The following is a 14525-nucleotide window of genomic DNA, read 5'->3' on the forward strand; positions in this document are numbered from 1 at the left end:
TGTAGTGAATAATCATTTTTATCCAATCAACTTTGGAAGCATAATAGCCAAAACATTAAACCTGCTTACGCAAGCACTTGGTTGGTTGTTAGTCACTCAGAGGGGCAGTGTTCGGTGCCAGTGGATCGTATTAAAAAAAAGCATATTGTGGAAGAAATATAGATTTACTTGTAACTCCATTGTTAAACAGGTATCATTAATTCTTTTACTTTTCCTTTTGTGAAAATTGTTTTTTTTTTTTAACTTTACATATCGATTTTTGGTGAAATCAGGGGTGAAATCTGATATCCGGATGTTTATTGGAGATAGATAAATTAACACAGTTTGAAAATTGTCGGGACAGAATTGATAACTTTCCGCTTATTTGTCGTCTTGAATCCGAAAAAATATACTTATTATTTACTAAAAATTTAAATAATATCTTAAATATTAATAGTACAACCGTATATTTATCATTACTTAAGGTTCTGCAAAAGTTAATACCTAGAACATTCCTTAATGAAATGTTTTCGTTCATAATTTTAATAATACATTAAATTAAGCACTGAAACATTGCTAAATGCATCTTTATATGTATATGACACACAAGCACAAGTCAAACTTAGCAACACATGTTTTATAACTTCTATATAACATTAACAACAAAAATGTAAACAACATATTTTAGAATAAATCTACAGCTGTCAAAAACAAGATTTGAAGTTTGAAATTCATATGTTTTGTGTTGTTTACATTTTTGTTGTTTATGTTATTTAGAAGTAATAAAACATTTGTTCCTAAGTTTGTCTTGTTTTTGTATGTTATGTACATATAAAGATGCTTTTAGCAATGTTTCAGTGTTTAATTTAATGAATTATTAAAACTATAAATGAAAACATTTCATTAAGGAATGTCCTATATATGGACTTTAGCAGAACCTTAAATCCACACATTTCATTACTAACTGTGAAAATCTAAATTTTAAACTGAAGAGGGAAATATTCATTTAGTGATAAAGATGCCCCATCCAATTTTGACTATGCATGGCTTACTTGTCAATCCATTTAAGAAGTAATGAATGATTTCAATGAATATTGGTATAAGAATTACATGTTAAAATTTGTTAGGCTTATCAATATAATCATAAAGTTCTATGCATGAACTATATATAGTAATCAGTGGTTTTTTGTACAATGTACGTAGCAACACATTTGACTGTTGAAGTAACAAATATGTAACAAATGTGTATAAACTGAATATATACATGTAGATGGGTATAGCGAACACATACAAGGTTTTTGTTCTTAGCATTCTTAGCAAGAGGCTTAAATTTATAAATCTGACTAATTTTCTACAAATATCATTATCTTCATGTGTGAAATATATATCATTAGCATTATTGATATTCTTGTTAAAACAGATATTTATATTATCTTTTAAAAGGTTATTAGATTTAGGACAAACCAAAAATAAATGTGGCTCATCCTCAACCATATTATCAGAGATTTTTTTTTACAAAGCCTCTCACTCGTTGAAAATTTGGAATGGTATATCTACATGTACATGTACCATATAGGTACTAGTATATTTTCCAGTGAATAAATCAAGCATCTTTAACACATTTTAGAAAACTAACAGTCAAGGATTTTTCATAGATAGGTACTTTTTATGTTTCTATTTTTAAAAGAAGTGTCCTTGTCCATATGAATATAACTTAAGGACATTCTCTATCTGGATTATGTGAAACATCCGATTACATGTATAGCTTTATGGGACAAAATAAACAGGGATCTTTAGCTTGCTTGTGATGCTTGGTGTATGCATTAAGTAGACCTAAAAGAATAGGGTATAAACCATGCACATATTTGCAAGAAATCATCATCACGAAATAAATGATTTTTGCATTTTAAGTTAATACTGACAGATCTTTCTTACGTGTACGTATAGACAGGGTCCAATAGAGCTTCTTGATGTGGCAGCAAATTTCATATTGCAGCTGTTATTCTTCTCCCTCTATGATTAAAGTTACTCCAAACACAGAAGAGTTTTCTGTCCATCAGGGGTTTTGGGTTTCTGATCTGTTATATAGTCGGTCTGCGCACGTACCAGAAAACCATATGGATAAAAAACGCTGTTTGATAGTAAGAGTTTTGCCCGGTTGTTGCCCAGGCAAAAAAGCGGTCAATGAACCCTGTCTACAAGTACAATTTACCTGCTATCTGCCTGTTAAACAAACATGTTCTGTTGATAGCATATACAGTTATGCAGCTTACCTTAATTGTAGACAGAATTCAACTGTTCGTATGAATTGTTTTTTTTTGTAATATCTGAATTGATCTTATTTGATGGTCCCCTTTTAAGTCAAAGTACTCATGTACTGAATCAATTTACATCGGTTGCCTAAAGCCTAAACATTATCAAAATAAATAAAATTGAGATTAGATAGAAGAAAAGATCCGTGATCGAAATCATACGTATCTTAACTTCTGCGTGTTGGTGTAAATTGTTAACATTAGTCTCTTTGATTATGATTCACCATTCTAATTACGAATGACATTTAATTTATCTTAAGAATGCATCACAAAAATTCACATTGCATCGTAACAGTGCGCCAGTTTGCGTATTAATCAGGTTTGTTGTCGGTTTACACGGAAGACCGAGAAGAATGAACACAAAACTCTGCGACTGCCTGCATAACTGAACTACGAGCTACTGGCTGGCATTTGGCAAGTCGAAATTCATTTTAGAGAAATCTTGGTGGCACTGTCTGTCAAATTAGCGAAACCTGAGCCACAATCGTTGAAACCAATCCCTACCATATATTGTCACTTGGACACTCATGTATCCTTTATAGGCGCTTAGTTCCTTTGCGCTTTTTTTTCCAGAGACACGTATATTAACAAAATTGCCGAAGTCCAGCAATACAGTCGGATAAAGTAGATTACACGCCCCCTGCACACCTACAGATTTATTATCCCGTGTAATCCTTGATATATCGTCTTTTAAAATAACAAAGTTTCTCCAATCATGGCCAACTAGCTAAATAACATGATTATTACAAATACATTTAACACCAGACCACAGAGTTACACAAATCCTGAGGATAATTACTATGCCACCGTCTAAGCAAAGTTCTATTTTTATTTGTTGTCGCCTTTCAGTGTCAGCAGGCGATAATCCAGCGTACTTAAAATCTCTTAAGATTAAGATCAGTACACACTTTGTATCCAGCCTACCTGTCAGTTTTATAGTTCGTAGACTCGGCGTTTTTGTTTTGTGTGTGTGTGTGTGTTTTTTTTTCAGGGGGAAATGGGAATAAGGATAACAACAAAATTACCGAACACTTATCCGATTCATAATTAAGTCGAGTCCAAAATACTTCTGGCAAAATAGATAGTATATAACCGGAGCAGCTGGTACTGCAATGGTCCTGACTTAGTACAGGCATTTCAAACGAAATGGTGGATTAAATGATAAGAATGTCTTTTGTGGCCATAAATAATAGAACGTACCCTTTTGCCATAATGGTCTAATCCAGAGTAATCATTGGAACCAAGATTCTAGTGGAAATCAAAAGAAAGGCTCCATTTTATGAATGAATGCAATAAACAGTGACGGTTTAAGGGGTTGGATCAGCCTTTTGTTTATAAGTTTGTGTATAGACTTTGGCCAAACAATGAACAAATAAAAGCCTGGGACTCTTTTCACTGCCCTTTTTGTAAATATATGGATCTACCGCGCATGAAATACGAAGACAGCTCTTTCGATTCAGCATTCCTCTGGCTATATTCTTTCTAGGATTGATTACTATTTAGGCTAAAAACCACTAATTCCACTTCCCATAGGCTTCTATGCTAATTTCACAATATTCAATGGCTTCTCTGGACTTTACCTTAACTTTAACCTGCAGATGACTATATATCAGCATGATTCTACATATGTCAGCTCACAATCCTCAGAATGGCATGTGGGGTTAGCAGACTTGCAGTGCAGTACTGGTCACCGGAAGTGAAGGGTCTATAAATAGCATGGGAAATCCCAGTGTTTTCACAAGATAGGGGTATATTTAAAAATCATTATGGAGATTAGGCTTCACATCACAAGAAGCAAAATGCACCTATAAAATGTACAGAAATGTTTTTCCTTTCAGAAACTCTTTAAATTTTTAAAATAAGATGAGAACTTTTTTCACAGCACTAAGAGGAACAGGGGTAATTTCTGCGTAGGACTATTTTTGCGTACGTTCCAAATGCTCATTGGTTGAATTGGTGGTCTGTAATCTAAAGAGTCACTTTTTGTCTTAGAAAAAATAAATAACTATACAGGTATCTTCCTACACACATACTGAATGCATTTGCAAAGTTTCAGCGAAATGTGACAAGCACTTTTTTAAATATTTGATTTTTAAATATAGGGTAACCAAGTTGTGCGAGCAAAAAAGTGAAAATATTCTACCATACTGAAATGCATTAAATATTTGCAAAGAACTTTTTCTGACTTTTCAAATAAAAAATATCAATCACAACTTGTTTTTTAACAATATTAATGAAGAAATAGTTTTAAAAGTAATCATTTTCTGAGAAATTGGTCTATTTTTAAAAATTTATTTCTGACATGCCTCCCCCTTTTTCTTGATCACATGTCAAAAATCCTAAATCTTTAAATTTTCACAAAAGGTGATATATTTGGCATTAAATTTGTAAATACAGTGTTTTCACATTAAAACATGACCAGTAAAGGGCACCTAAAGCAAAAAAAGTGCTCAATAATGGATTTTCCATGTTGCCATAGGGGAATGCTTATATGGCCTTAACCGCAGTAATGAAAGTGAGTTTTTCCTCATTTCTAACCTAATTTTTGCTCAAATCTACACAAAACTTGATTTCAAGTGCTTATTACTACCATATTTAGGTAAATATAGCCCTCAAAGTTTAATATTTGATATTTTTACTAAATTTTCTACACTTTTTACAAGATAGGACATAAAAATCAGCCAAAAAGACCAATTTTCCATAATTTGGACCTATAACTTAAAAAAATGCATATTTTGAAGGATTTTTGTAGTGTATTCCTCTCATGGCAAAGTTAACAAGATCTTCAAGTAGTTTAAAGCTATTTCAAGAAACTTTTCATTTTGCCATGGCTTCAACTTAAGGCTAAAAACCACTAATTCCACTTCCCATAGGCTTCTATGCTAATTTCACAATATTCAATGGCTTCTCTGGACTTTACCTTAACTTTAACCTGCAGATGACTATATATCAGCATGATTCTACATATGTCAGCTCACAATCCTCAGAATGGCATGTGGGGTTAGCAGACTTGCAGTGCAGTACTGGTCACCGGAAGTGAAGGGTCTATAAATAGCATGGGAAATCCCAGTGTTTTCACAAGATAGGGGTATATTTAAAAATCATTATGGAGATTAGGCTTCACATCACAAGAAGCAAAATGCACCTATAAAATGTACAGAAATGTTTTTCCTTTCAGAAACTCTTTAAATTTTTAAAATAAGATGAGAACTTTTTTCACAGCACTAAGAGGAACAGGGGTAATTTCTGCGTAGGACTATTTTTGCGTACGTTCCAAATGCTCATTGGTTGAATTGGTGGTCTGTAACCTTTAGAATCTTATAGGGGTCCTTCCAGCTAAACATCATATGGCTTATTATGCGTTTAACGTCTGTAGACAATTTGAATATTGAATCTAAACGACAAATGCATAAAAATGAACGACAGGTACTGATAAGAGGTTGGAGGTCAACTATTTTTATTTGGATCGTTGTAAATTCAAACCAAATTAATCAGCATATTCAGTTCGGAGTAAAAGTTGTTTTGTTTATTGGCGTAAATAAAATGGAATCATACTTGATAGTTTAGTATGACTTAAGTGTTTATATTTGTACCTATAAGGGTTATGTCGATTAGACTATTTTCCTGAGGCGATATAAGAAACAATTTCTGATACTAACAGGCTTTACAAATGGCGACTGCTATATCAGTTTTGATCTTCGATCTAAATTGATAAAAATCGATTCGGCCATGTTGCCCCTTAAGTTAATTCTACTTATTATAATAGTAAAACAGTAATACTTAGAAAAAAAGTAAAATAATCTTTATCAACTATAATACGAATATTGATTTTATTTCTTTTTCAGAATAAAGATAACCATGTTACCAAAAGACAGTGCATCAAAAAAGATAGTTAACAAATTGGCTGCAAAAATTCCCGCCTTTACAGACGTATTTGATGAAGAAACTTTTTATATCTTCTTCATATGCCTAACGATCGGTAGTATCATAGCGGCAGTTTACTTCTCAAAACGGGTGACGATTAAAGACGCAGGACATGTGGATTGATAAAGGCTGATATTGACAAATTATTTTTCCTGTAATGTGTTCACCATATGCGCTGTCGATATGCTCAGCAGTGATTTCTTACCAGAAAGCGAGGAATTTGAAGATCTTAAAATGCCGAGATATTCTTACTCAAACAAAAACTTACTTTTTATGTATAACAATGATAAAAATCTTGATTTACTCACTATTTTACCAAGTGCAATATAGAATTGAATGTATCAGTGTAGTCATAACGTTACAATGTGTACAATCTAATACATGTAGATGAAAATTGACCTATCTATTGTTCTATCCAGTCAGTGACTGAAATAATGGAACAATTGGCAGGTCTAATTTTGATTAGACTGCAATCATGACTATGTTATATGTTAACCCATTCTATTGTCTTTTATAAGGAATGAAATCCAATATGATATACGTGTACATGTTCTTATTAAATGTTTGGGAAATTTGTAGTCAAACTTTAATTTATTATTTATGCAATTCGATCGTCGTTGCTTTTGTTGTTGTTGTTGTTGTTGTTTTTTTTTTTTGGGGGGGGAGCGTTGTTATGTTTTCTTATTTCTATTATTTCTGTTGTTTTTCTAATCTCACAAGGTCCTTAAATCACAGCTTTAAAAGAAATAGACATGCAGTATTTATCTTCCTTTACTTAATATGATTTGCTCCCGAAGTCACCGTATATATATTCTTCATTTTTGTGACACATTTGCATGTCTCTTCTTTTTCTCCCCCTTCCCCCCTAAAAAAGAAACATAAAAAAATGTGAAGGCGAAACTCTCTGATTATGTTACTACAGGGTTTTGTGTTATGCAACTTTTATCTCTTATTATGAATAATTGTACGTACACCTACACGTATGTGAGTTATTTTCAAACGGTGTTTTGTCTGTAACTCGCCAAATATCTTTTAATGCAGTAAATTTCTAGTCGTATGGAAGATTTGATAAAATCAAAGGAAACTACAATTGAAGCAATCTCGAATACACACACACATACATCTAGAGATAAATATATTGAAACCTTTCACAAACATTAGAGACGTAGAGGCAACAGAAGTTTTACATGTACCAGGAGGAGATCCTGATATTTTGAAAAGTGGGGTCCAGGTTATTATTTTCTCATTTTTGTCCAAAATTTCGCGAAATTTGAAAAATTCTCTAATTTAAGGAAATGATCTAACCCCGGCCCCCAGATCAGACACAATGTACATTCTAATTTAGATCGTGGCGATAATTGAAACATAACTTAAAAAGCTACCACAGATTCTGGTATCATCACGGAGAATGTGGTCAGTTTCCCGGAGTGAAAGCGTTTCTACACTTTTGAAGTTAACTACGTATTCATTTTTTTTAAAAGGAGATGACAGATTGAGTAAAGATACGGAAAATTTTACCAAACCTCAATATGATTGTCCCATGGTCCAAAAAGGAAAATCGTATAATGTTCCTGTTATGGTATAGATTTATCATGCGCCATATGTTCACGCGTATAAAAACAAATGTATTTTTATTGATCAAAAGGAACATTGTTTACCGCTACATTTGTGTTACAAAATATATTTTATTATTTTATGAGAGTGTGGATTGAAACGGGGTGGTATATTTACATATCTGAATGAGGTTTCGAACGAAGAATACCCATTATATATATATCGCATGAACATTCATTTGTAGGGGAAATCAGAATTTTTGCTGAGCTCCAATATTCAGGGGTGAATTCTGGATTTCAGCTAGATTTAGGATGTATTTATAAATTATAATTGAATTATAAGGACACGCGAAGCAAGGCTAAATATTGTGAGTATGTAAAACGTGTATAAACAGGATTTTTTGCCAAAAATCTTTAATTTCCAATTTAAAGGGGATACCTACGCCGGGTCAGCCTTTATGACCCCCTTTGTAACTAGTACTCCTACATATAATAAGATTAAAATTATGTCGGAGCATATTAACTTTTAGTGCGCCTGCTGTTCTAATTTTTGCAGTCCCCATGATTTGATGATATATGATGATTCCACTTTTATTCATTACCCACCCCAACCCATTATATCCCTTTCAAATTAACCATCGTCTATACGGAAACACCTTAATAACCTCTTTATCGAAACGGCGTTAGCTTATCTCAATATCCAAGTGGTCACGTTTTATATTGACCTTTGAGGTCAATGCTGCTTGAAATATGCAAACAAAAAATTTCTTCACGAAAATCTTAGTTGTATTGTCTGTGTGTGCTGTATTGCTGTCAGTTGCTTTGTACCAAATGCAAGATGCAAATGTACCAGAGCTACTACCAGAAACCATGGAAATAAAATTTATGGACGTGGCAATGAGACTGAATGGAAAACTGGTAAAACGTTTGTGATGCTTAAAATTTATTATGCTTGCTTACAATTGTCGCGAAAATAGTGTCAGTGCGGACATCAGTTTTTATCTGCCTGTTCGTACTTTACGTTTACTTGATTGTTTGTCCTTTTTGTGCCTTTTCCATTATTTTTATGGTGCTGACAATGAATAATATTTGTTATACCTTTTATCCAAATTGCTACAAATAGCTGTATACACTCGCAGTAGTTTTCGTATAATATACGTCGAGAAATCGCACATATATATAAAACAAAAGAGAGTTTAAAATTTGTTTTTATCTATTATAATATTCCACTGTTTATTACTTGATATATGTACATATAATTCTGTGGGGGATCCAGAGGGGTGCAAGGAATTGGTACTCTCCCCTTCTATTGGAAAATTTGTCATTTTCATGTGTAAAATTGACAAAAAATTGCAAATACTGTTCAAGCAACCCCCTTTTTGACGAGCCCCGGTTGGCACCCCTCCTTTTCAAAGTGTCTGAATCCGCCCCTGGTATTTAATACATGCATCATCTCTTCTCTAAACTGCACAATTCAGCCATTCACTTCCTCCTTAACAAAACTAAGTACATCTTCAATTGACTCGATTTACAATACTTATAAGGCTTTTAAAATTAGTAAAAGTGCTTAACACTTAAACTATGGACATAAGTGATGAATGGTGTATGTTTAACAAATCGTATTTTGATAAGATAGAGAATTTAAAGAGGCGTGTGTCTCTTTATATATTTAAAGTGTATTTGTGTAATTATATAACTGTAAACAGTAAATAGCCACCATACACATGTATTATCACCTAGTTGTTGTGACATTGGACTTTGAATATACTATACACTAATAATTTGACAGCAATGGCCTCGACCAAAACGGTCGCGATTTTAGTAGTTGTGATTGGTGTCTGGTTTTATTTTTACCTCGATGGTCGTATTCCTGAACAATTTCCACAACAAATGAAATTAAAAATTATGGATGCTACCATGAAAACGTACGGTCATACGGTAAGATGGAAAATATAGTGATGCTTGTAATGGGATCATATATAGAGCAGTTGATAACCATTAAGTAATAGTATTAAACTGTAGGAATTCGAGCCTAGACGAGTAATGTTAAGGTTTAACTATAGAGTATAAACAATTTGGTGGCATATCTGTTTCACTAGTTCTTATATCAGTATCTCAAGACTAAAACATTTTTCTTGGTGTTGTAATCCTCTATACACTACTTTTTTGAAAACGCAACATGTCCACGAATACATACCTTGTCCCTAGAGAGTTTAATTTATAGTTAATTTACACACTAAAACCAGCACAAAAGGGGGTGAATTGTCGAAGAATAAACAAAGTTAGTCTAAATCTTTCGATTCTGAGTCTATACTTTCTATTCATGTGTTTTAATCACGACTATGTGATATATATCAAATTATTTTCACTACATAATAAAACAAACGAGATTTTTGTTATTGAATGGGATTAAAATACACCTTTTTTAGAAGAATTTTTGTATAAATTGCATAGGATTTGAAGTATAATTCATAGAAAGTCTTAAAACATTAGCCTCTGCTTTATTCGAAATACCATACAAATTATATCGCATTTGTCATCAATATCAGAACAATGAATACGTAAATTTTTCCTACAGACACATTGTGTTAGGCTTCTATGTGTGAACTCAAACAACTCAAACTTGCTGAGAAAACTTGTAATACGAGTTTTTACAATATACATATAACTACTTAAAGTGAAAAATAAATTTCACACGAGAACACCCTTTATTATCTTTTTGAGCTTTTTTTATAGTTGTTTTGTTTTTTTATTGTTTTGTTTTTTGCTTTGTTTTGTTTATTTTTGTATGTTTTTTTTAGATCTCATTGTTGGTTTCCTTAGGGATTACCGAGTATTTTTCACCACTGGACCGCAAAATTAGCGACTGGTTTGTTCTAACCATGTCAACAGGATTTCCATGGGGGTCTGGTGTAGATTCTAGGATTCAGGTAAGAAATATTTCTGTATGGTCCAAGACATGTAGGTCATGTCGATGATATATTTTGTTAAAATTAAGATGGTTAAAATGCAGTCTGTAGCAATGGCAGTGTTGTTCGAAATGAAATCTGAATCCAACATTTCCCGAAAATAGAAAAAAATCAATCCAATGGGTGCATACCTGAAAATAAAAAAAAAACATCTTGCCGGACACATACTCGTTGATTGTTGTATGGAAATAAAATCATTCATGACGATTAAAAGTAACATTACTGAACACCAGGGCTCTCAAAAAAAAAAAACCAATTAAGTACCAAAAATTATACTTCTGATCATTTTTACTCAATTGCAGATAACTGATACAAGAATAAGAGACGTTCGTGTCAAGATATATCAACCGGCAAGTACCCTGGGAAAAACTAATCGCCCTGTGTTAGTGTATTTCCATGGAGGCGGATGGTCCCTGTTATCAGTCGGTAAGCAATTGTCAAGACCAATTGATTTCTAAGATTAAAAAATTGTTAGGAGTAAGACACTTTGAATCATTTTCATAAGTAAATCTAATTTTGTGATTACTAGGAACATAACACAAAACTTTTAAAAATGAAACAATTATGTAAATTGATGCATAGTCCAAAGCATGTGCGTGATTTCGTCGCCGAACAAACGAATTTCTTAATAAGACACGCGTGCATCATTGGCTTCGATCACATGAGTTCATTGACGAACGAATTCCTGTGTTATATTTTTTTTAATTAGATAACATAGTATCAGTACTTAGGCCTGTTAATTACACATATTATTGATACTAGACTAAAGTCCAGACACTATTCAGGCCAGCTTTCATAATTGCTAACTCTTGTAAAAAGTTTTGTTAGATTCAAATAAGGGGCTCTTCTTTTAACTCTGCCTGATAAAAATGTGCACTGTTTTCCGACAAGTCATAGGGTAGATGATGTACATGTCGCTTGTTCATTATCTATTTCGTTTTTTTTTAGACTCGTATGACCCATTCACGAGGAAGGTAGCACGTGAAAGTGAAGTTGTAGTTATTTCAGTTGAGTAAGTTCAAGTATTTACGATTCGATAGTAATAGAAGTCGTACCATGCCCAATAAATGAACGGCTAAAGAACGTTAACTCTTGTTATTCTTTATCCTGATGAAAGCTGCACAGGAAGTTCCTTAAATCTTGCACGTTAAATGTAAGATAGGTTTTTTAAACAAGTTTTCTCTTCAGGCAAAAACTGCAAAATAAGTTTCCACGTTTTTTTCTAAAACACGTGGAAAATATATGATTGGGACCGCTACTAATGTTTTAAGACATGAAATATATGTAAATAAGTAACACATGGCAATTATATTTTAACCGAAAAATTCATTAATGGAATGAGTATGGTTTTCATGCGATGTTTGAAAATATAAATATATATGTTTTTGATTGTGTTTTATATGCACAACTATATTTTTATATTTGTCCAAAACATATATTTTCATATTATATAAAACGTACCAACGTGTGCTACAGTATTTCCTGTGTAAGCTACTGTGTCTGTCAATTACATTCGTATTGTTGTAAAAGAAGGTTGCGTCCATTAATTCTTAAATTTCCTCCAACTTTCCAAGTGGACGACGAAAATCCTTTCAATATTGCAAAACACATATTCAAAAAATTTCTAATTGACATCTGTGTATATCATACATGCTGCAAATAGAGATTAGGAGAAGATGCTGCTATTTTAAAAATTATATGATCTTTTTTCAGTTACAGACGTAGTCCACAGAATCCTTTTCCAGATCCCTTGAACGATTGTTTTGATGTTGTAGAATATGTTTTAGACAATGGGGATACACTTGGTATCGACCCACAGCGTGTTGCCATCGGTGGAGACAGCGCTGGAGGCAACATGGCGGCAGCAATTTCTCTCAGACTTCAAAAGCGGTTAGCATTGCAGCTTTTGTTAGTTCCAGTTGTACAAGTTTTAAATTGGCATCAAGTTGGAATGATGGAAAATTCTCTGTATCTAAACAAGAGCATAAATACCATAGATTCTATGTATTTTCTGACTAACTATTTAAACGTATCAGCCGCTTATGCTTACGAAATATATGCAAATAACCATACGTCACCAGCTTTTAAGAAATCAAAATATATGGAAATGGTTGATCCGAAAAAATGGTTGCCAAGGAAATACGTAAGAAACACGGAATTGTGGGATGATTATGAAATGAAGAAGGACTTCGGTAACGAAGAAATATTTAAAGCAATGGAAGGCTTACTGAAAGAACCATTGATCTCTCCAATGATAGCTGATGATGATACTCTGAAGGGTTACCCTTTCACGTATATAATGACTTGTGGTTATGATTTCATTAGAGACGAGGGAATAATGTTTTATGAGAAATTAAAACATTTAAAAGTTGAAACGGAATTAGCACACTACCCAGAAGGGTTTCATAATGCTTTGATGTTTCCACATGGACCCTTAAAAATGGATGTTGGAGTCAAAATAGTTGCAGACATTGTAAGAATTTTAAAACAAAAATTGTAACTGTATATTTTTTATTACTGTGATTAAAATCGAGCAAATTGCCTGTTAAGAGGCATCCTCCCAAGTCAGGACTTGAGTCCACATTTTACATTTATTTAACATTCTGTTGGAATATACCAATCCGATCTGATCGCGCGTATTCATATTTTTTTTCTGAAAACATTATTAATTAAAATGTATGATTTATTGGTTTTGCACTCTTAGCGGCAGGATTTGTTTTCTCTAACAGCTTGTAAACTCTTCGGAAAACGGGTATTATGTACAATCAGTCCTGAGCAGGCGTATATTTTTCACGAGAACAGACTATTTTTTTCATTACGTTACCATAGTTAAAATTTTTCATGACAAAATATAAAAGAATATCTATTATATTCATGCATCGCCATATGTAAGGATTTGAAAAATGCATCCTTTTTATAATTTGCTTGTTTTAGCTTTATTTCCATAAATAGACAGGAGAGGACCTATTTAGTTTTTGGATACGGTGGACCATTTGACGTTAATATGACATATAAAATAATCTGGATTGCTTTAAGAAAACCGACCAATAAGGAATAATGTTTATAATCGATTTCGAATTAATTTTTTGGGGTTGTCAAATTTCTGGGACGCGATTTTTTTCTATGACATATATTGAAGATACCTCTGGATAACGTTGAATATTTCATGAAGGTCCTATGCAACGAAGAAAGTCCACGATCTATCCGAACAGGTTGTAAAATAATAAAATTTGTATAGATACATTTTGTGCTATGATATTATGTGTGTGTGTTAAATGTGACTTCGGTGAAATCAAATGAGTTTGACATTAACTGTTACATTGAACTTTGAAGTGCGTGTGTAAAGAATGTAGAATGAGAGGAAATGTCTCTAAAATAACTATTGATGTGCGTGTGTGAAGTCTAATATATTTAAAATAAAACCAATCCATACATTTTTTATCTAAATGTTTACTTACATGAATTGCTATGATCCACATACATGCTTATTTGTATTAGAAAGTTTCAGGGTTTTTGATAAAGAAATCTATAAGAAGCAATGTACGATAAAAAGAGGGAATAGTGTTTAGTGTTCTTTATACACCACTGCAACCAGTTGGCTTTGGTTGACTTATTTATTTATCCTTGTCTGTCTGTTCGTTCGTTTGCCCAACCGTCTGTCTGGCTAGGAGGATACATGGTTTGGTCGATTGTTTCTTGTTTATATACGTCATGAAGTCTGTAGGGTCCATACATTTTGATTTCAATAAAATATTTCCAGAATAAAGAACAGTTCGACTATTTTCATT

The 14525-nt window shown here is 32.8% G+C and overlaps 2 protein-coding genes and 1 long non-coding RNA gene across 6 annotated transcripts in view; 2 read left to right on the forward strand and 1 right to left on the reverse strand.

Annotated features, from left to right (window-relative positions):
- Positions 1-7791, reverse strand: part of LOC148607493 (ABC-type oligopeptide transporter ABCB9-like) — a 31827-nt gene extending 24036 nt beyond the window's left edge. The window contains exon 1 of one of the 2 annotated variants that reach the window (XM_088546878.1): positions 7739-7791. The gene's annotated coding sequence lies outside the window, so the exon portion shown is untranslated. Of the gene's footprint in view, positions 1-168; positions 317-7738 lie in introns of those variants that run through there. The other variant, XM_088546877.1, reaches the window with a different exon arrangement.
- Positions 51-6793, forward strand: LOC148607494 (uncharacterized). Its single transcript, XR_015915472.1, has 2 exons — positions 51-190; positions 6137-6793. It is a non-coding gene; the product is annotated as an uncharacterized LOC148607494 (long non-coding RNA).
- Positions 7792-7909: 118 nt separating the features above from the next.
- LOC148607495 (neutral cholesterol ester hydrolase 1-like) lies at positions 7910-14178 on the forward strand. 3 transcript variants are annotated; one of them, XM_088545728.1, is made up of 5 exons: positions 7910-8686; positions 10570-10698; positions 11040-11163; positions 11686-11749; positions 12451-14178. In XM_088545728.1, exons 1-5 carry the CDS (start codon positions 8519-8521, stop codon positions 13235-13237), a joined length of 1272 nt encoding a protein of 423 aa, XP_088401854.1. In that variant the 5' UTR covers positions 7910-8518; the 3' UTR covers positions 13238-14178. The 3 variants fall into 3 exon arrangements, with proteins under 3 accessions (XP_088401854.1, XP_088401856.1, XP_088401857.1); XM_088545730.1 differs by lacking the exon at positions 7910-8686 and adding an exon at positions 9385-9706; XM_088545731.1 differs by lacking the exon at positions 7910-8686 and adding an exon at positions 9557-9693.
- Positions 14179-14525: the final 347 nt, after the last annotated feature.

The sequence above is a fragment of the Perna viridis genome, chromosome 9 (genome assembly GCF_037379345.1).
Source record: "Perna viridis isolate PV_CMFRI_1.1 ecotype Kerala chromosome 9, ASM3737934v1, whole genome shotgun sequence".
NCBI lineage: Eukaryota > Metazoa > Mollusca > Bivalvia > Mytilida > Mytilidae > Perna > Perna viridis.